The sequence below is a fragment of the Ixodes scapularis genome, unplaced genomic scaffold, assembly GCF_016920785.2.
Source record: "Ixodes scapularis isolate PalLabHiFi unplaced genomic scaffold, ASM1692078v2 PGA_scaffold0__279_contigs__length_252992795, whole genome shotgun sequence".
NCBI lineage: Eukaryota > Metazoa > Arthropoda > Arachnida > Ixodida > Ixodidae > Ixodes > Ixodes scapularis.
This window is the reverse complement of record NW_024609835.1, coordinates 182,321,935-182,346,841: the sequence shown is the minus strand read 5'-3', so window position 1 is coordinate 182,346,841 and position 24,907 is coordinate 182,321,935. Positions and strand designations below refer to the sequence as shown.

At 47.8% G+C, this 24,907-nt stretch overlaps 1 protein-coding gene across 1 annotated transcript in view; it reads right to left on the bottom strand.

Annotated features, from left to right (window-relative positions):
• The window catches only part of LOC115312127 (alpha-tocopherol transfer protein-like), a 39,096-nt gene extending 14,556 nt beyond the window's left edge, over window positions 1-24,540 (bottom strand). The window contains exon 1 of the mRNA XM_029971046.4: window positions 24,384-24,540. Coding sequence (XP_029826906.3) covers window positions 24,384-24,540 — 157 coding nt within the window. The remainder of the gene's footprint in view (window positions 1-24,383) is intronic.
• Window positions 24,541-24,907: the final 367 nt, after the last annotated feature.

Below are 24,907 nucleotides of genomic sequence, written 5' to 3'. Positions count from 1 at the left end.
TTGACTTTACCGACGTCGCTTGCTTCGGCTGCTAAATAATTGGCATGTTGAGCGACTGAACGGCACGCTCCAAGTTTCAGTTTGTCACGGAAGCCCTCACAGCAGTTCAAAGAAAAAGCTTTCACCATGAAGTACTATGTACAAGCGGTTAAAACGATGCGAATGTCCCCAGTAACGGCCTTCTAACTTATCGTTTGCTGAGCTTTGGTGACTCCGAAGTCACGGATGACTCTACAATAACTCTCGGTAACCCTTGTCTCATTAAACACATCACAGTTAACGGCCAACAAAGTCAACCTCGACCCTCAACGACAAAACATTTAGTTAAACAAGATTGGTATTCTAACCCGTTTAATATTCTTGCCCACAATATTAACTGTTATTTTCGGAAACACGATAGAAGTTTCATGGTAGAGAACGACATACTAACGTAATAAAATTGAGTTTTCCCGTTTCTTCTATACCGTACATAAGACCGTGTCAAGCGATGACTGCCGGTGGTGCCGCTCGACCCCAGCAATACAGGCCTCTATCCGTGATCCAGCCTACTAAGAGATCAGTGGTGCCATTGCTATTAAACATAAATCGTTTATTTGCATCGGTACACCCATACCTGCCGGATGTCGGGACGAGGCGCAAAACCGTACATCCGGCCAATATTGAAGACGGTTTTCGGCTGAAATTGCCTCGACATTCGCCAAGAAGCAACGTGCTGTTTCGGCGACTCGTTTGTGTAATTTATTTGTTCAGTCATATTATTGGGCCCCGGGCCACTGTGTGCACCCCAAAAAAGAAATGTACTGTGGCAATTACACCTTGACGAGAAGCAGGCACGTAGCCAGAATTTTGTTTAAGGGGGGGGGGGGGGGGGGGGGGGGGCGCCTATGACAAAGTGCTCTATGAGGGGGAGGGGGGAGAGGAGGCTCCAGCAAAATGGAAGATTTCAGGGGGGGGGGGGGGGGGGGGCGGGCGGGGCCCTGGTTACGTGCCTGACGAGAAGGGGTATTGCAGTTTCACATATTTATGAAAAGGTATGGTGCATTATTACACGTTTTAAGAAACGTGTTTAAAATAATCACACATTTTAAAGGTGTGAGGTTTACATTTCTTTTATAAGGTCCATCGCTACACTTATTAGGGTGTTAGTTATGGGGACACCCCAAGTACAGGTATAAAGGTGTGAAAATGTTTAATGAGCATGTATCTATACCAGAAGAAAATCTCTTTCATGGGATTACATCGCGTGCCGATGAAACGATCTGTCGATGACACGTCGTTCGATGAACTGATTTGACCGCCAATGAGTAACGACTGCCAGTAGAATTTCGGGGAAATAATTATGCCGGCTACCGGGAGACTCGACCCTACCCAAACATTACCCCGGTTCGTTTGTTTCCCAGCATTCTGAATTGTATACCAGCTTATTAGTGCCTCTTCGGATATTAAAAAAAAAAAAAAAAAAAAAAAAAAAAAAACGATGGCAGTTGCAGAAACTCTGACAGCCCGGCTCACAGTCATGTGGGAGACTGACAGGTGTTCGTCAGTCGCCACCATGCCTTGAAAGCTACCGGTTCCGAAGAACCGGAGCGCGCAGAGAAGTTGTTCCACGGTCATGGTAGACGCGATTGTCCGCCGCCTCGAAGTGCGGGCGCCGAACGAAGCTCGTTGCAGAGTCAACGCACAACGGCTTTCGATAGCCGGTACTGTCGCCGAAAGTCGTCGTCGGGGAGTTGAAAGGCGTCCCCGGTGGTCTCGGTAGTGACGCCGACTGTGGCGGAAGATATGCTCGGCCGCAGCGTATGGCACCGCCATGTTGACAAAGTTTAACTTCGTCTCGATTCGAAGCGAATATCTCGAGCTCCAACCACAGCTCTCGCAAAGTTCGGAAACGTCACTTTGACGTCAGCGACAACTTCGACAAACGAGGTTCCTTTTTTACACAAACCTCGGAGGGATTTTGAGCGTCAGCAGGTGGCCTAGGGACAATCTGCAAAGCATTGATTTTAGCTTGGCATAGGGATATAGGGACAAATGGGCGCTACGTCATCGGCGAAGCCGTTCAATCAGCGGGCTCTCGCGCCCCTCACGCGCCGCACGCGCGCCTCGATGAACTTTGCTACATTGTGCCTCTCTCAAAGAAATGAGCGTTCGAATGGTTGACACCTCGCTCGGCGCGACGTCAGCGTCGCGAGAGTCCAATTAGCGCGTTCCGCAAACTTCGGGCACAAAGTTGTGCTTGACGAGTTTAGCGGCCCTGGTATTATGAGTCCTCCTATTGGGCTTTCGATAAATTGGATTGATTATGCTTTATTTTCAGCACGCGCTCTCGGCTCTCTACCTCGAGCTTCAGAAAATTAAAAAAAAGGTTGCAGACTACCTATGCTATCCGCGATGTCGGTGGCTCTTTGCTGGCAGTAGCCGAGGACAAGGTCTTCAAGAAGTCACTTCTTCACGGCAGCATGTAGCAGCACACTCCACTTTTCCGCATTTACGCCAAGTGCTTCCAAGCTGCGGACATTTATCGTGATATCATCATACAGCCGTCTCAGAGCAGTGACGTCGCTCGACGTAATGACTTTTTTCTTTTTAATTGAAGAGTCGCGTTATGTGGTTGTCAATTATAGAATCAAAATCAAATCAAGTTTCATTTCCAGAAACTCTGATGGGAAAGCCCATACAAAGAGCTGTTAAAAAACAGCTTGACTAGGTATAGGATTCCTTTGAATTGGCAGCAGCAATAAATGGATAACACATTAAAATTATACAATGCTAGAAAATTACAAACGAAGGGCTCTCTTACTTATTGGATTTACATTTATGTTGTTATTGATACACTTGTTTAACAAAAGCGGTATATTATAAAGACTGAAAGTAATAATTTGTATGAGTCCGAGGGAGGACCCATAAAACCGTGTGACGCGTGGTAACAACACATTCATGCCTCTAAGATCTGAAATTGCATACAAAAATGTTACAAGAGTTGGGGAAGAACGGACTGTATAAAGCAAACGGTACTAGTACATGGATCCTATATGAAGTATGCAAAATCTGGAAAATAATGGTTCTGTGTGGTCATAATAAGAAACTTCTCCAATATAATGTAAAGTTTTCTTTTGGAGCAATAATATGTTATTAAGGTTTGTTTTGGTCGTAGTGGTCCACACAAGATGGCAATAGTTTAAGCGGGACTGAAATAATGCACGATAAATATTTAGCTTAATGTTGGGTGGCTAAATATTACAGCAGCGAGCCATGATACCAACCACCCGTGAAAGTTTTACAAGAATATAATTTCTATGGTTATCCCACGTAATGTGCTCTGAAACAATTACACCCAAGGTTTTATGCTGGTTTACAAGTTCAATTGAGGACGAATCAAGATTGATTCTATTATTTATAAAAACAGGTTTATTTGTTGACCTAAATAAAATTGCTTTGGTTTTTGTTGTTTTTACTTTGAGCCCATCTGTTTCAGACCACATAAAAAACTTACTTAAAAGTAAGTTGGGTCTGGCCGAAGCTGGGTCTCGCCGAACCTGTTTTTCCAAAAATCCACAGCAATGTTATAGTTGCTCTAAGTAATAGAAAATCCCCGTAGGCTGTCTTCCGCCTTTCCGAAAAGATAGGTCGTCAAATATCAAAATTTATCAGTTGAAGAAACGTAGGGATTGTTGTCTAGAGACCCTTCAAATTAATCCGAGAAAGGGTTTCAGTTATGAAGGGCTCCTTCGTACTTTCGGATCTCTAATTTCTGAAGTTTGATTGCTATCGTTCTTGACCTTAGATGGCCTTGGTCCCGATCCTGTAACTGTTCCACATATTTCGATCCGATGTTACTCGTGCGCAGGGCATCCAGCTTGAGCGTGGCTCTTGTTCTTAAACGGCAGATCGACACTTGATAAGTCTCTACGCTTTCCATTTCTCCCTCAAAGTGATCAATATGAATCCCGTCTTCAATCTCACTGTCAACTGTCTTCAATGCTGTTCCCTTCAGTTCGAGGATATTCAAGCTTTCTGTGAGCTCCCCCGCGGTTGCCTCAGAGGAATTCAGTAAAACTTGCAACTTGTTTGTGGCTCTGGTCACCGCTGACCGTATGACGGCTTGTTTTCTCCGCGGTCGGTCCATTCTCTGAAGGCGCGTGATTCTCCGTGTTCTGTGTCTGTCAGATAGGGATCTGCCACTCTTTTTGTCGGGCGTCTTCTATATTGTCACGGGTGGTGACCAAAAAACAATAAATAAACAGGAAGAAATAAATGCTTAATGTGGCGAACTCGTGCCAAAAATAAAAGGGTGCAAAAGATAAAACAGAGCGTCGCGGGCGTCGAAGTCGGCGTAACAGCAGAGTCGAACGCTGGGGCGAGTTTGACTATAGATCGCCACGCGGAGCGCCTTATGTACACGTGTGGACTTCTGGAATAATCGGCGTAGAAGGTTCGGCGTATATAACATTCTGACCTCGAACAAGCCCAACATGGTTCTCGAATTTACCAGAACATTGCTTTACAGAGTCAACAAAAATACGCCTCCGCTGCCAGGAATCGAACCTTGGCTTTCTGCGTGGAAACCACGCGCGATAACCGTTAGACCACAAGCGCGCTGCCTTCTTAATCAGCTGCGCTCGCGGCATTATCCCCCCTTTAAAAAAGTGCATCGTCCCGATGCAGCACAAAACGAAAACACAGATCCACAGCAAAAAGACAGCAGACCCGCGAGTCACACTTAACAGATCACTCTTTGACGAAAGTCCAGAGTTCTATCGTTCGTAATATGGCTTGAGCCGGACGACGTGCACCACCTCGGGTCGTGGCTGGCGTCTTGCAGATGGGCGCGTTCCGTCGGGTAGAACTTCGAAGTTCAGATCGCCGAGGCGTCGGGTGATTTTGTTGGGTCCGAAGTAGCACTTTAGGAGTTTCTCGCTGAGACCACGGCGGCGGATCGGTGTCCACGCCCACACCCTGTCTCCGGGATGGAAGTGGACGTCCCGACGACGAAGGTTGTAGCGGCCAGTGTCGACACGTTGTTGGGCTTGAATGCGGTGTCTGGCGAGCTGGCGGACTTCTTCTGCCCATTGGGCAACCACCTGGGCGTCGTCGCTTCCGTCGAGAGCCGGTTCGGGGGGTAACATCGCGTCCAGCATTGTCGTTACTTTGCGACCATGAACCAGTTGGAAAGCTGTTACCCCGGTTTTCTCTTGCACGGCCGTGTTGTAGGCAAATGTGACGTACGGCAACACCTCGTCCCATGTCTTGTGCTCTACGTCGACGTACATGGAAATCATGTCGGCGATGGTCTTGTTGAGTCTCTCCGTCAGCCCGTTGGTCTGCGGCTGGTACGCCGTTGTGCGCCGATGGCTGGTGTGGCTGAGACGAAGGATTTCTTGCGTCAGCTGGGCCATGAACGATGATCCCCAGTCTGAGATCAGAACTTCGGGAGCGCCGTGCCGGAGGACGATGGGCTCGATAAAAAACTTCGCGACTTCTACAGCAGTCCCTGCAGGAAAAGCTTTCGTTTTGGCGTACCGTGTGAGATAATCTGTGGCGACGATAATCCATTCGTTTCCATGCGTCGATGGTGGGAAAAGACCAAGTAGATCATTTCCGACCTGCTTGAACTGTGCGGTCGGGGGAGCAATCGGCTGCAGGAGACCTGCCGACTTTATCGGCGGTTTCTTGCGTCGCTGGCACTCGTGGCACGACCGTGTGTAGAAGTGAACGGTCTTCAGCAGCTTAGGACAGTAATACCTTTCACGAATTCGGGCCAGCGTACGGCTGTAACCAAGGTGTCCGGACGTCGGGTCGTCGTGGCAGGCTTGAAAGATCTCCGCTCTGATGTCGGTAGGGATTACCAGCAGCCATGGTGTGCTATTGTCTCCGAAGTTCTCCTTGTAAAGCACACCTCGTCCTTCGTTGTGCTCGATTAGCGCGCGAAACTCAGGATCGTCTCTTTGACGTCGTGCCATGTCGTCGGTGTTCACTGCACCTAGGAAGCACTCGTCATCATCGTCGTCGCTGCTGCCGGAAGGTGTTTCGACGGGGGCCCTGGACAGGCAGCCGGCGTCGCTATGCTTGCGGCCTGACTTGTAGACCACAGTCATGTTGAACTCTTGTAGCCGGAGACTCGATCGAGCGAGGCGTCCTGACGGGTCCTTAAGGTTTGCAAGCCAACAGAGCGAGTGGTGGTTCGTGACTACACGGAACGGGCTCCCGTACAAGTACGGACGAAACTTCGTGATTGCCCAGACGACCGCGAGGCATTCTTTCTCAGTCGTGGAGTAATTTTTCTCCGCCTTGGACAGTGTCCGAATTGCGTAAGCGATAACTCGCTCGGTGCCGTCTTGCACTTGAACCAGTACCACGCCAAGTCCAGCGCTACTTGCGCGTGTGTGAATTTCAGTTTACGCATCTTGATCGAAATGTCTTAGAACAGGAGGAGTCTGCAGTCATCGCTTCAGCTCGTCGAATGCCTGCTGCTGCTCCTCGGCCCATTCGAACTTCTCGGCGTCCTTTGTGAGATCTGTGAGCGGTGCGGAAATCCTTGCGAAATCCCGAACGAAGCGCCGATAGTAGGCACATAGTCCAAGAAACCTTCGCACGGCCTTCTTGTCTGCCGGCGCTGGAAATGCTGCGACGGCGCGAGTCTTCTCTGAGTCGGGGCGAACGCCTTCGCTACTGACCACGTGACCTAGGAACTTCAGCTCGTCATAGGTGAACCGACACTTTGACGGCTTCAGGGTGAGTCCGGCGGTCCGTATGGCTTGGAGAACAGCTCGTAGTCGTCGCAGGTGCTCGTCGAAGTCGCTGGAAAACACTACGACGTCGTCGAGGTAGACGAGACAGCCCTGCCACTTCAGTCCTGCCAGTGCGGTGTCCATGACACGCTGAAAAGTTGCTGGCGCCGTGCACAGTCCGAAGGGCATCACCTTGAACTCGTACAGCCCATCCGGCGTGACGAAAGCTGTCTTCTCTCGGTCCCGTTCGTCGACTTCGATCTGCCAGTAGCCGCTCTTCAGGTCCATCGATGAAAAGTATCGGGAGTGGCGCAGCCGGTCTAACGTGTCGTCGATGCGGGGGAGTGGATAGACGTCTTTCTTCGTCACCGCGTTCAGCTGCCGGTAGTCCACGCAGAACCTAAGCGTTCCGTCCTTCTTCTTAACCAGTACGACTGGAGAGGCCCAGGGACTGCTTGAAGGTTGGATTATGTCGTCGTTCAGCATCTCTTGAACTTGCCCCTGGATCACCTCCCTTTCTTTAGTGGAGACTCTGTACGGTGACCGATGCACAGGCCGCGCGTCGTCCACGGTAACGATGCGGTGCTTCGCAACGGTTGTTTGGCGCACTTTTGACGACGTGGCAAAGCAGTCGCGGTATTCGGTGAGGAGGTCACTGAGCTGTCGTCGTTTCGGGCCGGAAAGATTAGGGTCAATGTCGAGCTGCGCTGGTGACGTACTGTCTTGCTGAGGCGGCGAGGATTCGTCAGTAATCGCGGCGATTTCGGCGGGGTTTCGGAGTTCCTCGACGTGGCCCATGGCTGCACCTTTCGTAAGGTGCTGCGTTTCGTTTCGGAAGTTCGTCACAAGGGCCACAGTCCGCCCATCCTGAAGTTTAGCTACTCCCCTTGCGACGCCTATCCTCTTCCAAGAAGCAACTGGAGGCTTCCTTCGAGCAGAACGTCGCCGCAGAAAGCTTCGGTGATCCCGACGGGTACGAAAACACTCGACCGCGGTGGTAAGTTCACGTGGCTTGCGAGGACTCGGACCGCAGACGACGTCGCTGTGGGTTCCTCCGGTGGTGAAAGAGGTTTTCGTAGCGTCAACCGGTTTGCTCCGAGGTCGATGACGGCGCCATACTCGCATAGGAAGTCCATTTCGAGGATAACGTCCCTGGAACACTCTTGCACAACGACGAACTTCACAGGACACGTCTCACCGTGGATCTCGACGCGAGCAGTGCATCGCCCGACTGGTGTGATGAGGTGCCCACCGGCGGTTCGTATTTGAGGGCTTTCCCACGGCGTTGTCACTTTTCGCAGGCGGCGAGAGAGCCTCCCACTCAAGACTGAGTAGTCTGCTCCGGTGTCCACGAGTGCCGATGAATCTCGGCTAAGTTAGCGCTCACGTAGCGCTAACTTAGCGCTCCGCTGTATGTGTGAACAGGCCTTTACATATTCTTCCCGGACGCTAGGTCCGATACATTGAATTGTGTCGGCACAGTTGCGTTTGTGGATATCATAGGCAACCTTAAAGTCCAGAAGCTGGTAGGGCTCAGAAGGCCAGACATAATATGAGCCGCTTTTGGACACGCAATGGAGTTGAGCGCTGCTGAATGTGCTACCCACGACCGGCTTGGTGCTACCAACCGCATGCAACCAGCAGTACCTCCCGGCGTTACAGTACAGCCATCGACAATTCACCAGCACATGCGCTCCCAGCCTGCATCTGTTCGTTCACGGAGTAATACCTCTGGGTCGTGGCACCGATCTGGCCGTCATGGCCATTTTGAGTCCGAATGCTCAGCTTTTCCTACCGCATCGGGAAACAGCACTCCCAGTCCCGGGGATAGGGCCGGATGTAACTCTTCAAAGGCCCCTTGTATCACTTACAGTCTAGTTAACGTCCCTCTCCCGCCATCCTATACTGGTTGAAAACGTGGGAATTGTGGACGCGCTCTTTGACGCTGGAGCAGCCGTGAGTGCCCTTAACACGTCCTTCCTTTCCTCGGATATTGAAGTGCTTCCTCACTACCCAGTTCTATTTACTGCTCATGGAGAAAGCATACCCACCGGGGAAAAAGTGAAACTAAAAATTATAGTACACGGTCGCACATCAGTTGAAGTCTTTCTTTTACATTATTACAAACTGTGTCTGTTCTATAAATATTGGGTACAGCTGGTGTGGTAAAGTCGGCTTATTTTCCTGGAAACCTTCTAGTTTCTGTCAAGAAACTCTGCCCTCAAGTCAAGACGCGTGCCGCGAGTATGCGACACTTCGACGAGTTTGGGGCTATATTTTGACCTCATGGACATCTTGTGAACTTTTCCATGTGCTTCCAATCTTTACGAGTAACAACATGCTTCTCTGGGCATCGTCTGCACCTTTTCCTACTATAGTCGGTTACAAGTTAACAAGTTAGTAGAAGCTCCTCCCCATAAGCGTGATGCGCCCGCTTGAGACACCTCAGCATTCGAGAAAATAGTTCGCTGAAAACGCCCCTTCTGCTTCAATGGATAGATATTGGCTACAGACAGACCTTGTACCGGGCGGCAGCTTGCGCCGCCTAGCCGAGGCAAATTATGTATTATAGGCTTCTACATTACTCGCTCCGGAAGGTTGAAGTAAAAGGAAGGCTCAAAACAACGACAATTCTAACTTTTATAAGTAATGCATATATGGTTGCTGGTTTTAGCTTGATAACCTTCCTACACAAATTAGGTACATTCCGTGCATTTGCTGCGTTTGTTAAAAAAAAAACAAAAAAAACTGCGTTTTGGGTATTGAAAGTCCCTGCGATTAGCGTTTTCACAAATCCGAAGTCGTTTTTTTTGTTTCGTTATGAATCCCCTACGTGGAGACAGTGGAATGCCATTCCACCGATTCTTCTTCGTGAAGAGAGTCTGGTGCAGCCTCTTCGTCTACGCCAAGGCGCCTCTACAGGAAACATAAGAGCGACAATGTCCTCAACCGAGTTGCACGGCAGCTGATAATGAACGCGTACGTTCAGGTGCGACACGAACCGCCCGCCAAGCCCGGCCAGCCTGGCCTCACCGTGAAGGAGTCCTGCATCAAAGTCAGCAAACTGCTTGGCGTTGGTGTACGCACCATCCTCGAGATTAGGAAGCAGGCGAAAGAAACCAATGGACAAGTTGTGACACCTTCTCGGATGCGCCCAACAAGTGAAGGCAGGAGGCGGCGCAAAGTCAGGTACGGCGACTTCACGTTGTGCACGCTGAGATCGTGCGTCCACCGTTTCTTTCGACAGAACGAGGTCCCCACGTTCAAGAAGATAACGGCCGAATTCTGCACGAGCACTGAACTTGCCTCGTTAAAGGCTTGGACTGTGCGTCGCCTTCTCCACGACATCGGATTCGAGCATGACAAGAAGAAACGAAACTCGCGGTTGATTGAACGAGAGGACATCATCGCCTGGCAGCAAAAGTATCTGCATGAGATCGCACGTCACCGACAAGATGGTTGGAAGATCTTCTACTTGGACGAGACGTGGGTGACGGCAGGGCACACTGTCTCGAGGGTGTGGGTAGACAGGACTGTGACCTCGTCTCACGATGCCTTCACGCGTGGTCTCTCGACTGGCCTCAAGCAGCCATCGGGGAAGGGCCAGCGTCTTACTGTCACACACATCGGCAGCGATGAACGCTTCGTCGACGGTTGCCTGGACGTGTTCCGTGGACAAAAGACGGGCGATTATCACGAGGAAATGGATGGCGCCCGCTTCGAGAAGTGGTTCGACGGTTTCCTCGACAAACTGCCGACAGGAAGCGTTATCGTCATAGACAACGCTTCTTACCATTCACGGCGGTTGGAAGCAGTGCCGACGACGACTTCCCGCAAAGACGAGATCCGACAGTGGCTGATGTCTAAAAATATTTCATGGGACACCAAGATGCTGAAGAAACAGCTGCTCGACATTGTGGCCTTGGTGAAGCCACAGCACTTGAAGTATCGTGTGGACACCGCTGCCGAGACGGCCCGATGCACTGCGGCCAGGCTCCCACCGCATCACTGCGAGTTCAACCCCATTGAACTAATATGGGCCCAGATCAAGAACGGCGTTGCTGCCCGAAACACGACGTTCAAGATCGTCGACGTGGGGGCACTCCTCAACGAAGATGTTGGCAAGGTCACAGCTAACAACTGGAATAATGCTGTCAGGCACGTTATTGACATTGAAGCAACGTTCTGACGAGGCAGTGCCACAAGTGCCCACATCCAGTCCATCGTCATCCAGCTGGATGGAGAGGACACCCCATCCGAGAGTGACCTGTCTGGTGTTGAGCCCTTTGACGAAGCTTAACGCCACCATTATGGAGAAAGTGGGGAACATCTCGGAACACAAAACCTTCATTTTAAGGGCACTCATATGCTTCAAAATCGAATTGTTCTTCTTGTCCACCACTGACCTCCCGTGTCTCACGTTGTCATGCTTCTCTGCTCGTTGCCGTATAGCATTTCGATATACAGCCACCAGACAAACGTTTTATTTTTGTTGCGATAATGTATAAGCTAGTCTATACATTGCACTGTGCCATGAATCACCAGTATAGATTTCAACTTCACGAAAACAAAAATTCGCAGCCCATCTACGGCAGAGACATCAGATGCCATATTAGCCATTCCTGCTGTCTAGACATCTTCGCTACGCAACAAATAGAATTTTGATTGCAAATAAGCTCTTTTTTGTCTAAGAAAAACAACACAATAGATCACTGCTAGTGCTCCGCTTTAAAGCAGAAATGGGACGTCTGTGGCCATTCACACGACTGAGGCCCCTGGGAATAACAAAACCGTGTGTTAGCGCACCAAAGGGCGAAATCGCAGTACCAGTGCTCTGTTTCGAAGTCCAAAGGGGACGCCTGTGGTCATTCACATGACCGAGGCCCCTCTGAAAATAACAATAACGTGTGTTAGCACTGTGGGCAGCTAACTGTAACGGCCAATGACCTGTTTCGAAGCATAAACTGGACGTCGGTCGCCATTCACAAGATCAAGGCCACTCTGAGAATAATAGTAATGTGCGTCAGCACTGTGGGCAGCTAACTCTAACTGTTAATGATCTGTTTTGAAGCATAAACTGGACGTCGGTGGCCACTCACACGACCGAGGCCACTCTGAAAATAACAATAACGTGCGTCAGCACTGCGGGCAGCTAACTCCAAATGCAAAAATCTTCTTTTCTTTTTTTTTAACGGCGCCGTAGTGATTTTGCATTTCGCTTGTATGTTTTCATTGAACCTTAAACGATTAATAAGCACACTTTTTGTTATCAACAATTTAGAATTTGCGGCACACGACTACCCAGCCACGTCACGGGCCGCCACGGCCCGCAAAATGTCTTGTTTTCCCGGGCCGTCACGGCCCGATAAAATGCGTGCTACTCGGCCCGATCCTGGCCTGAGGGCCGGGCCGGGCCGGGCCGGGCTCGGGTCTTCGGGCTGGCCCGGGCCCATGCACTGCTCTATAGTATTATGCGTAATGTATCTACCTGTGTGTATAATAAGCGTTCCCAAAGGTCCCGATGCGCAATGTTGGCGTAAACATATATTTTGAGAGAGGCTTGTGGTTTCGCGAATAGTTTACCGCTTTTCCGTGATGTGCGGTTGACGAAGGAATTGTGACTCGAGGAATGGCAAAGGTAAGACGTAGGCTGTGTTTCTAAATTTACTTGATCCGACTCCAGAGTAAAGGTTTCGTACAGTGGCGTTTCAAAACTTATTCGAGCTTACTCGATGACGTCAGAACTCGCGTGTCAGAAGCGGGTTGTTTACTCCGGAGTAATTACTCGCGCTACCCTCCTCGATCGGGGGCCAACGTCGGATCAAATCGAGTAAATACGTCACGTGATCTGCTCGTCGTCTGCTTTCTGCGCTAACAGCCGTCAAAGGTCGTTTGCGTTGTTGCGTGCGGTGACAGATTGCAAGAATGGCTGAGAACTCGACTCCGTCGTTTTTGTGCGGTTATTACGACATGTCTTTCGTAACTCATGAATTAGCTGTGCGACACATTCACAGCGTACATCTTGCGCGAAGAGGTATACACATATTTCTCAGTAGCAATTAACGTAAGCGTCACTCGGACTCCTCTGCATCCTCGCTCTCAACGTTGGAGTGAACTCGCTGTTCATGCTTTAATGATTGAAGGCGTTCGACACTGACCAGATTATTTAGTTATAAAAAAGAGACGACCAACCTAGCCGTAAAATACAGGGACCCGACGTTTCGAGGCCTACTCGGGCTCTTTTTCAGGGGTGTCTGCATGCAGGCATGGCCGTTAAGCTTAGAAGCAGTGCTCTGGATCATCTTCTTCTTCCTCTAGGGTGGTGTTTTCCTTTTTCCATCGGTAATGTGACAAAGCCCGTTTACTTATGGATCCGTTGATGTTTCCTGCCGTGCTTTGAATATGCCAGGATTCTAAGAACGTCTCTACCGGGGATAGGGTTCAATGTCGATGACAAGGTATACGTTTCCTCGGTGATGTATAACTCGGTTAGTGAAGAAAAAAATATATCGCTTAAGCTGCTGTCACGCGGCAACAGACAACGCCGTGGACCTACATTCTTATTTTCTAGACTGAGAAAGTTGCACTGTCTGTTTTCTCCGGGTGGAATCGAGCACCGGAATTAACGCACCTTTCTCCCGAGGTGTATTTGAAGTTTTAAGAGGTACGGAATTTCGGTACATTTAAATAATTATTGCGTAATGGTACAGAGCTCCGACGAAGAGCTGAATTGGAAAATATAATTTTGTATTAAATCTATACATAGCCCATGTTGAAGCTGAGTGAGAGGGTCCGCCTCCGAAACAGCCAGCTGAGGAGGTGTATGGTTATTGGGCTGAGGACTTGTAAATATGGGAAAGGTGTATAGCTATTCCTATTATATTACGTTCAAGGGCTGAAACTGCTCGAACACAGTAGATGATAATGATGAAATGATGATGAAATAGATGATAAACATGGTTAAAAAGTGCCCAAAGAGACAAGGACAAACGAGGAGTGGAACACAGACAGGCGCGTCTGTGTTTTGTGTTCCTTCCTCGTTTGTCCTTGTCTCTCTGTGCGCGATTTCTAACCATGTTCAACGTTTACCAACTCGCCCAGCTTACTACTTTACTATAGAAATGAAGGTTTTTTGTTTTTTTTCCAGAGTATGCATAATAGCGCTTGTAAGCAGTGAAGGCTTTGAACATTTTTATGTGAATGATCAGTCAACATGCCACCCCCCTCCCACCCTTAAAAATGCCGTACAGTTTTAAAGTTCTCTTTGTGACATATTTTTGTTTTTGAGCGTCAAAACTAAGATAATTAAGTTTCATATTTCACTGCGTACCGCTACACTGTGTGGAAGATTCTAAATTTCCAGAAATCGTAATCGATGCAAATTATGATGCGGGTAACGTATATGTATAAGACAACTGGAGTAGAATTACAGCGATCGCGCTAACTGACAAAAACAAAGGTTTGATTTTTAACTGAAATGAGTTTTGATCTCAATATCCAGTTCAAAAGAAATCTGACCAAGTGGAGCCGGTGGAGCCACCTCCAAAAACATTGACGCCAAGCAAGGAGGTGTACGTGGGATGAACACGACCAGCCGTCCTGGCCTTAGTTGAACGCTGTGCCAAGATGGAAGAAAAAGTGATCCTGTCTCCAGGACGTTCTGGAAAGGGTAAAACGATACATTTCCAGGTATTTTGTATTATCGTTGTGAAATAAAGGAAATGCATGCTCGTGCCACAACTCCGTAGTAGCAATTTCCTTTTTTTTTTCTTGTAGCACGCATTTTTATTTTATTTATATTTTTACTGGAGAGACAGAAAATGTTTTTGCTTCCTGGGACTAGACTCCTACAGCGCGTAACGTTTCACACGAGTATGTCCGAAGATGAGAGATGTTTACAAAAGTCAAAATGTTTGCCACTCATAGGGAACTCGCCGGTTTGGTGCGTGCTTTTAATATAAAAAAGCAGAATATCAATTTTGACTACTATTTCGGGGAGCGTTCATTTCGACAATCCGGTCACAAGAAACTAAATACGCTAAAATATTTGTGGGGATTTATTTCAGGGTGACAGAGACCCTTAATGAAATGTGCTACCCTACCCAGTCACTGAGGACCAGTGTTACAATAAATGGAAAAAAATTGAAAAATGCGTATAAAGGTGTAAAGGACCAGAACGCCAAGAGCGGCAACGACAGGTACGCATGTTAAGTCTCCATTTGTATATTTCTTCAGAAAGATTTTGATGAAAACTTTCAGGACTGTATTAATCTCGCAGGAAGGATTGGCCATTCATCGAGGAAATGGATGAAATCTTCGGGCAAAGGCCGGAGGTGGTGCTCCTGGTTGTTGCAAGCACCTCAGCTGGTCTGAGCGTCAGGGAAACCGGAGAAGAGCCGAAGGCGGAGTGCAGCCGAGGATGCAAGAGAAAGTCCAAGCTCTCGGAGGCACAAGAATTGCTGTCCAAAAAAATGACTTTAGAAGAAAGGAAAGTCAAGGCCCCCGAGGATTTTAGTTGTTTTTAAAGGTTTTCTAGAACTCAAGAAAGCAGAGAAAGCCAGTGCGGAAGAAGAACCATGATGTTTGGAACTTTGTAATCTTGAATTTAACTGACGCAAGCAAAGAGCTGTAAAGATGAGTTCACCTACAACGTTATTTCCTTTGTGTGAGTGCACAATGATTAACATGTTCGCGTTACCACGGGATCACAAAGAAATGTGAAAGTTCCAACTAGTTTTTAATTGTTTATTAACAGTAAATTTTTAAATATGTAAAGAATAAAGAAAGGTTGGTCTCCTATTCTTGTGAACAAACATGAACTATGTAAACATACCGGGGCTTCACAGGCTGTGCATGATAAAGTCTCTCTTTGCTTTGCCCCTGGCCTTGTCGCGACTCGCGGTGGGTGCGTCGTCTTCGTCCGAGGAGGACCCACCGGACTCGCTGGAGTCACTGTCCGTTCCGTCACCTGCGGGTCCGCCGTCCTCGGTGTGTAGGCGACCGTCGTAGATGTCCCGCCACTCCATGGACGCGTTGTGCATGACGCAGGCTGCCACAATCGTCGTGACGATGCGTTCTGGGCGGCAGGCTTCAATGTGTTTAAAACGTCGGAATCGCCCCTTGAGAATCCCAAAAGCCCGCTCTATAGCCGCTCGCGTTGTTGGGTGCTTTGTGTTATACTTTCTGCGTTGCTCCGTCAGTCGGCCGTTGTTCTTGTAGAGGACAAGGAGGCATTGCCGCAGCGGGTACGCGCCATCTCCGAGCAGGTGGCTAACGAAGGGGAACTTGTCCGCGGTCATGATCGTCGGTAGCTCGGACCGCCTGTACATGCGTGCGTCGTGCACGGAACCGGGATCTCCTGCGCTGCAGTGAAGGAACCTCACCTCGTGGTCGCAGATATGTAGCTTGAAGGAGCACCAATGGCAACCCATGTCGGTTGATGTACGACTGCGCAACTTTGCCCTGAAGCCCCATGCAAACGATGTGACTTCCGTCGATTGCTACCAGGACACCAGGGAAGCCTGCCTTCGCCTCGAAGCCAGATATAATATGCAGTGCCTTTTTCTCCGCCGGCCACGACACGAAGATCGGGCTGTGGGTCAAAACAGCCAGACCAACTCGGTGCACTACCGTGCACACCGTGGACTTGGAGAGTCCAAAGCGGTCTCGCACAGACCTGTAAAATATAAAAACAGCCAGCATCTAAATGTTATATAACAATGAACCACCTTGAGCTCGTTCTCATATACAGTATTTTGTGATTTGAAATTTAAAGTGATGAGACCCTTAAACTGGCGCCGAACAGCTAGACATTTCAGAAATTTTTGTAGTCAACCAGACATTTCAAAAATTTTTGTAGTCAACCAGACATTTCAGAAATTTTAAGTAAGAACATCCTGTTCAGACGACTTGCTCTCCGCATAGCTATGCGGACAGCAAGTCGTCTGCTTCTTGCGTAGGAGTTGCGGTGACGTCAGAACGACGCCGAGCTCTGATTGGCTTTGATATGAAAGAATAGTGTGTAGATCTCAACGCTAGATGCCTTGAGGTCAACCCACTATTTTTTCAATCAGCCAAGAAGAGCTCGGCGTTCTGACATCATTGCAGCCCCTGTGCAAGAAGCATACGAACTTGCACTCCGCATAGACAAACAACGAGTTGGGGATATCCATTATTTTGTTCAAGATCGAGAAATAACCCGTTCCTACCAAATCACCTGAAGCACTGAGTATCAAGGCTCCATGCACACGAGTATCAAAGTCTGCTTGGTAACGTCTATGGCCGGCCGTCAGCGAGGAACTTGCAGCTGAAGGGCGAGCAATGTCACTGGGCGCTCAACAGAAGTCCTTCGGAGCCAAAAATTACTTCTGAAGTCCTCGGGAGGCTGTCGGGGGACAATAGCTTCCGCATACCTTAAAATCTTGGCCACTTTGCGCCTGAAAGTATAAAAAAAAATATTATGTAGGATCTCTTTTAAAGTGCAAGTGCATTCGTTTCACGTGTCTAATCTGCTTCAATATATACATAAGGTATCGTTGGTTTGCATCTAAGACAATAATCAACCAGCTACTCATAGCACACGTGCAATTTGTAATCTTTTTTTTTCCCCGGTGGCCAGCGATTCATAGAATGCAAGCCTGGTAACACAAAAAACAATTCATTCGGAACAAACAAGTTGGTTGTGTATGTGTATATAGAAAAAACAAAACATCACTCAAGGAACGGATTCTCCCCAAAGTCTTCCTTTAGACGTAAAGCGTAGCCAGTGTGGAGGTTCATAGTACATTATATTAAAGCTAAAGAAATAAATAAAGCCCACACGCAAAACATAATTTACTAAACATTTTAGTGAAAAACCCGAAACTGCGGTAATGACAGAGGACGACAACGAAGAAAAGGAGAACGTCTTAAACAAAAAAATGTTAAATATACGCCAGCTCACTTTCACCCTTGCGTTCTGCTCATTAATTACTAAAATATGCATGACGGCCAAATGTTCTTTTATGTGGCATTTCTTTATTTTACGTCCCACGTAGCTTATTGAATAAGATGTAAGTGAATACGTAATTCACTCTTAACAGAGTGAATAGTTTCGCTTTTATTTTAATAACTAATGTAAGCTTCAAATCGGCGTTGCAAGGTTGCCAATGAAGCACGCCATGCATACTTTTTCGATCAACGCGCTAGATGCCGCTTAAAAGTTTGTCATGAAGTGTTTCCTTACCTCTTCTTCGTTTTAAAACTCTCAAGGACCTCCCACTCCTCCGCCGCGTCGTCACTATCAAAGAAAAACTTTGCAGCGGTTAATATCATCGTCTTTTCGAGTGCTTCCTCCACAATCAAAACATATCGTCTGCTATTTTCCACAATCGAGCCTGCTATGCTTTCGTTTTGCCGTAGCCCAAGTCGAAGCCAATCCGCGTTGTATCCTGGTGATAACCCCGGCCGTTCCAAAATTGAGTCGCGAATCGTTTACTCGCGATGTCACGTGGTATTACCCGCTGACGTATAGAGAGACAGGTTACTCCAGTAAGATTTGGAACATACCCCTAAAGTGCGCTAAGTGATTCGGTATTTGTTGTCTCCTTTTAACATCGCAGTGCTGACGATGTGAAGACTGAGTAACTGCTTTCGAAACGCGTTTTTTTTTTTACCTGCGGGGGGGGGGGGGGGGGGGGGAATACAGTTAGCAGAAAGCTCGTGTTACGCTTTTATCTGCTGCTCCTCTCGCTCCGTATAATAGACGTATCGTCCTGGTTAAAGGGACCATGAAACGATTTTGAAATCGAATTTCATCCACCGCACGTCGTAAAAGGTTTAAAAAGAAAAAGAAGAGAAAAAAAAAAGAAAAGGCAGCGGTGCTTCCGCGGAACCGCAGCATGTCAGCCAAATCCACGTGTCCTACGCGGAGGGCAAGTTCGTCTTCTTCTTGCGCAGGGGGTAGCGGTGACGTCAGAACGCCGAGCCCTGTTTGGCTGTTCGCGACCCCCTATCTGAGCGTCGTCTGCTCCTTTGCAACGTCGTCTGCTCGCAACGTCGTCTGCGTCTGTCTTACCTTTCCTGCGACTTTCGAAAGTGCAGAGGCCAGAGGCCAGGTTCACAAAACGATCTTACGCCAAAAATATGCGTAAGACAAAACTTGAGAACAAATTCGTATTCACTAAACGAAAGTTTCGTAAGTTTTGCGCAGGTTACGACGAAATCCTACGAAAGCTCCGGAGCTGTCTTACGCACTTCTTACAATCAAATCAGCATGGCCGACAGCGTCGCGGTCACGACGACCAAGGGACGTTTATTTTTCTACGTGCGCTTCTCACGCGTCCCGACTTCAAGCAGCAAGAAAAAAGTAAAAAGCGCTTGAAACAGACCACAACGAACAAGAACGCTGGATCCACAAACACCCGGGAAAAGCTCCAACGGCCACGATTCCACCGACAACGACCAAGCGAGCTCGGCAGTTAGGCCTAGGAGGCACTCCGCTACTCGGCGACCGTCTGCCCACGACCGGCTGGCGTGCTGAATGGAATATGCCCGAGCGACCCTTGTGAACCCTTCCCGTCTTATACTTTGATCGCTGACCTCAATTTTAGGTTCAGAGGTCAATCTCTTCCTCTTGTTATCTCCTTGTTTCCCGAGGCAACGGTGACTCTCGCCGGTAAAAAAGCGGTGAATCTTCGACAGACGCAGGAAAGGTAAAGCAGCGATCGCTTTGACTAGCAGACGCAAAGCAGGCGACGTTAACTGCGCTAACCCGCCGACGCCGTTAAAGAGTGAGGAGTCTCGCCGCACATGAATGGAGAGAAAAAGTTTTTGGGAGGGAACTTGCGGACACTAACACGCTCACTCTCGGTTCTAAGCAAACAAACTTCCGCGCCCCCGGACACCTCGCCAGTGAGTCCTTGATGCGCGTCTGCTAGTTGTTAAACAAAAACAACGTACCGCTCGAGTTATTTCGTCTGCCCTCTCTTAAAGACGAAGTCGAGTTCGCTCCGAAAGTCGCAGGAAAGGTGAGACAGACGCAGACGACGTTGCGAGCAGACGACGTTGCAAAGGAGCAGACGACGCTCAGATAGGGGCGCGCGATCAGCCAATCAGGGCTCGGCGTTCTGACGTCACCGCTACTTCCTTTCTCATGCGCAGGAGACAAAAATGAGCCCACTTGCGAGGCGTATTGGGTTAGAGCCTATCTCACCAGCACCGCGATCATAAACAATAAATAGCCGGCGAATGTTTCCTAAAAGTTCTGTTAAATGATATTCAGATCCACATTTTGTAGCGTAATTAGAGATGTGACAGAAATTGCCGAGTTTGACAATGCTCAGCGCCAAGCGCCATCCATCGTATGGTAAACCAAGCAAGAGAAAGACCCTACTGCGCTTGTGCAGTCAATCCCCGAGCGTCGTCTGCTGAACGGGTTTGCTCCTGGTCGTGCTTTCTCCGTAGAGCAGACTTTCGTTTTCTGGGTACTCGAGTAGTGTTTACGTTGTTTGTGATCGATCGCTCGATGGCTATGCCGAAAGGCTGCAGTGTACCGAAGTGCCCGAATTACAGTTTCTGCAGTCCGGTGGTTAAAAAGAAACAGTTGCAGTTTCACCGCTTGCCACTCGATGAACCGTGCACGTTGTCACAGAATTTGACTATTTTTCTCTATTGTGGAGTTTTCGCGAGTGAGCTCATCTGGTTGTAGGTCGCCCCTTGCCCCGCGGGTTGAACGGGAGAGCTGGGGCCATCGGCTTGTACTGTTTCGCGGACCCCGCTATTTAGAAACCGCGGTATATTCCCGCGGTCCCCTCTCGAGGAGGGTAATGCGGAATGTTTCGTCCCCAACTCGGGCGGTTTCTCCTTTTTGTTGTTGTTCTTTTGACAATGAAAGGAAATGGTAAAGTGAGGACCTCTGGTTGGTTTCGAGCACACATGGGTAAATTACTTTGAAAATGTAATTTAATTACTATTACAATTACTTGGCTTCAAAAGTAGTTCAACTACAATTACAATTACTACTACGTGAAAAGTAATTAATTACAATTACAAATTAAATCTAAAAATTAATGCAATCACTCTACAATTACTTGTTTCTGAGCGCGACCCGACTTGGGCCATATATTTTTAAACGAGTTGTATAGAATGCAACGTATTTGTTCATTCCTTGCCCCAATGTTTGAGGAGGCTTAAGCATCGCAGCGTAAATGCCACGTATTGTACTTTGCTTTTTTTGTGAAATTCATGATAGAGCTTGACAGTTTGGGTCAATGAAGCACTACGTTCTCATATTTTTAATAAATAACAATAAAATAGTTCATATGCTGCAAAGAGCCAGATCGATCGCCGAAGAAAAAATTTGGTTGACAGACTTTTGTTAGCCCGGCAAATAAAAATGCGACAATTAGTCATATACGAATATTTTACAAATGTTATTATAGAACTAAAATCCACACACGCTAATATGACCTCATTCACATACAAACATCATGGTATTGTAATTTATTTACACTGAGTTGAAACTACAATGGCTCACAAATATATAAGAACCGAATCGGGGCTCCCGAATCATTGGTGACAATATTCACAGGTGCGAGGTCAGTCTCCAAAATGCTTATGCAAATAATATCCGAAGTAAAACCAACAAGTCATAAACTTGGAAATAATATAAAGATACAAATATGCGACAGCAATAAAAAAAGACGTAAAAAAATAAGAAAAAAAAATGCATAAGTAATTAAAATTTTTAAGCTCAACTGAAAGCTGAAGCTCAATTTTATTATCTCTTCATATTTTGGCATGTTTACGGTAGGGTTTTCTGCTCGCACAGCAGACGGCGCAACACGGTGCCGTTGAGGTAGGCTCCAAAGAGGATTGCCTCTCAGCCCGCAGTGTAAGCAAGAAAACAACAAACAATACAACGCTATTTATCTTGTGCGTGTGTGTGAGTGCGTGTCTTTGTGCGAGTGTTTCACCGAGAGCTATCCCGCTTGTGCGAGCGCTGACGCTTTCACGGGAGGTTCCATCGGCGCCGCGGGGTTTTGCAGAAGTAAATGTAATTGTACCTTAAATTTTGCAATTACTGACTACAAAGTAATTAAATTACAATTACAATTCCTTTTAGCCTAAAGTAATTAACTACAAATTACCAAGAAAAGTAATTAAATTACAGTAATTCAATTACTGTAATTGAATTACTATCCAAGTATGGTTTCGAGCCGAGTCAAGTCAGTGTATTGCGAGACTGGACCGGCGGGTGGACGCAACGCGAAAGTTGGGAGCGACAGCGGGTGCGGCGGAAGGCGGAACGCGGGAAGAGCTCGGAGCGGCTCCGCAGGCCCCCAAGTGTGTGTGCTCGTGGATGAGTGTGGTGCCGAGGAGCACCGCACGGAGCATCCAAGCGCACACAAACTTCCCCGTTTCCACCAGCGTCGCAATGGGCCCGCGTCACCCACGCCCGCAACATATCTAATTGAATTTCGCTCAGCTGCGATGTATCCATGGCTATCGCGGCGATGAGAGGCGCCGATTCAGAAAATACGTCGGTGACTTCAGCGCTATCAGCGCAGTAAAACATACCGGCACACCCCCGAATCGCCGCCGCTAACGCTCCCATTCTCCTACTGTCCTACTGCCGAGAGAAGTTCCGGTTCCTGTGCCAGAGTGCGTCACGACCGTCAAAATTATGGCAGCTTGTTTTGCGGTCAGTTGGAAAGAAAGAAAAAGTCGATATTTCATTAATTTTTGTGTAGAACTTAATAAACCGAAACGAAAACGGATGCCTGTTCGGCATTATGTGAACATTGAAGGTTTAATGTAAAAGTTATCTGGAAAAAGTAAAAAGGTAATTTCATGGTCCCTTTAAGCCTTATTGAACTCGATTTGCTCGATTCGGGGCCGCCATATAGGGATGCGGGCGACAGAGGAACTTTGCTACCCTGCTTTCGGGACGAAATTTTTTCCCTTTCTAAAGGGACATAGGTTGTAAGAGCGTTCATCCCTTTATAAAATACTATAGGACTTTATGGAGGACTACTTATTTCTAAGAGTGTGGAGCACGGCAGGTTGTAACCTTGCGTTCCGCGGTCACAGAAAAGCCAATGACAAACACAACAGGCGCGGCGTAGTCGTCGTTTTGCTGTATGACAAGTGGGACATCTTAGTCGCGACATAATGTCTTGAACTTTTTTGGCCTGAAATTTTAGACTTAGCAAGATTAAACACAGGTGTAAAACTAAACGTTTTCGTTGTTTAGTTCCTCAGCTGGTGTTATCGAAGTGCGTGAGAGAATATTGGCGTTTTTGTAATATTTCCCATCTCTATGAAAGATATCCAACTGATACCCTTAAAGTAGTAAAGCCGAACGAGCAAGATTGGGCGTAAGGACTCGCTTTGACTGCAGCCAAAGTAACTCTGAATTGTCTGTAACGGCTGTGAAAGGATGACCATAATGTAGGGTCGAAAGTGCTGAATAGCCCAGATGTGAGCTAGGCACTTTAGCTCCGATGAATAGTAGCGTTGTACGACATCTGTGATGCGCCGACTGGCGTAAGCGATCACTCGTTAACATTTGTGGCGGTGTTTTTGGAGTAGTGCAGCTCCAAGGACAGTTCCACTGGTGTCGGTGGGAAGAAAAGATGGGAATTCCGTGTTAAAATGGGCTGATATAGAAGCCCGAAAAAAAACTTTTTTTTAGGTAATTGAAGGCATGTTCTTCGTTTATTGACCCTCGCTAAGGGTTGTTTTTGCGGAGTTAGAGTGTGGGGGGTGTCGCATGTCTCGCGATCTGTGGTGTAAACCGGCGAAAAGAGAATGCAAAGTGAAAATACGATGCAAAAACCCCTTGACGATGAAGAATAAACGAGGAACATGCCTTAAACGAGCTCATGGAACGGCTTCTTCGGGCACTATTCTTAGCCCATTTTAACATGGAATTCCCACCTTTTTTCACACCGACGCCAGTAGAACTGGCCTTAGAGCTATACAATTGCAAAAATGGCGGGCATAAGGAAACGAATCCGCTTTATAAAAGCGAATTGCATTTGCGTGCGATACAGGATACTATCTGACGAAAATCGTTACACATATGGAGATCTGCTAAAAATGCGCTTGCTGAACTTGATATCAAAGCATCATCGGGCCCTCTGTCTGATTTTCAAGTTAACGTACACAGTAATTAAAGAGATTATTTTGACTCAAACATGAGTGGTCGGTGTCCCCAAATTTCGTTTTTCAGGCTCGCAATATGGGTGTTGTGTGTCTCGTACCTGCGTCGTAATCATCCAACGTGGAAAAACCCTACTGGTTCTAAGTTTTAAGTAAGACCACAAGCGTGCATGAATGAGAAGGAACACTTCTCCGTGCCTCTAAAAGATTCGAGTTGCTCTTACTTCAAGTGTAAATGCTAAGGAGGCCAGAATTACCTTGCCTGGTCAGTCTCGCCCTGGCTCACTAACGGACATTCTAAGTCCTCGTGGACACCAGCATCAGGGGCGAATGTCTATTGACAGCGAGATGTTTCCGTGGTTATGATTCTTGATACATTACTAGTAGATGTAGGTGTCTCTGCGGTTATGGTTCATGAAGCATTTTCTCATATGGTCGGTCGCTCCATCATTCTAAAATGCACGTGACATACAAAATGATTAAATCAACGTTTAGAGCACCCGAACGTACCCGCCAGAAGTTCCCTCAGATGAGCCACTGCTTTTTCCCTCGCTGTGTCTGTCTCTCCGAGCTCCTCTTCCGCAATTCGTCGCAGGTCCGGGGGCAACGTGCTATTTGGCGCGCTTGCTGTTTCTTTAGCAATGCACTCCTTGTCTGGCGCAAACATCTTCACGCATCCGATCGCGGACGCCGCTTCTGATTCACTTTGGCATCTCGTGCGTGTCAATTCAGCGATTGTTTACGAAGGAAAGAAGAGATAACGCGATTCTACGACGCAGTGACGGCGCCGCTTGGCGTAGAAGGTCGACCGGTTTGGAGCGCGAGGGCGCGACTGTTCTCAGACACGAACATACACCGTTGCAGACAACTTGCTTTTGGAAGGACGCTGATTGCTGGAGTTTGTGCACGCTATGTTTGCAAGTTCTTCCGGAAGAGGTCTCTCCTGCCGCGTTAACGAAACTCCCGTCTAGCGGCCGCGCAAGCCAAGGTCAGCGAGCGTGTTTGGTGTCTTTAGTTGAACGTCGCTGTGTCAA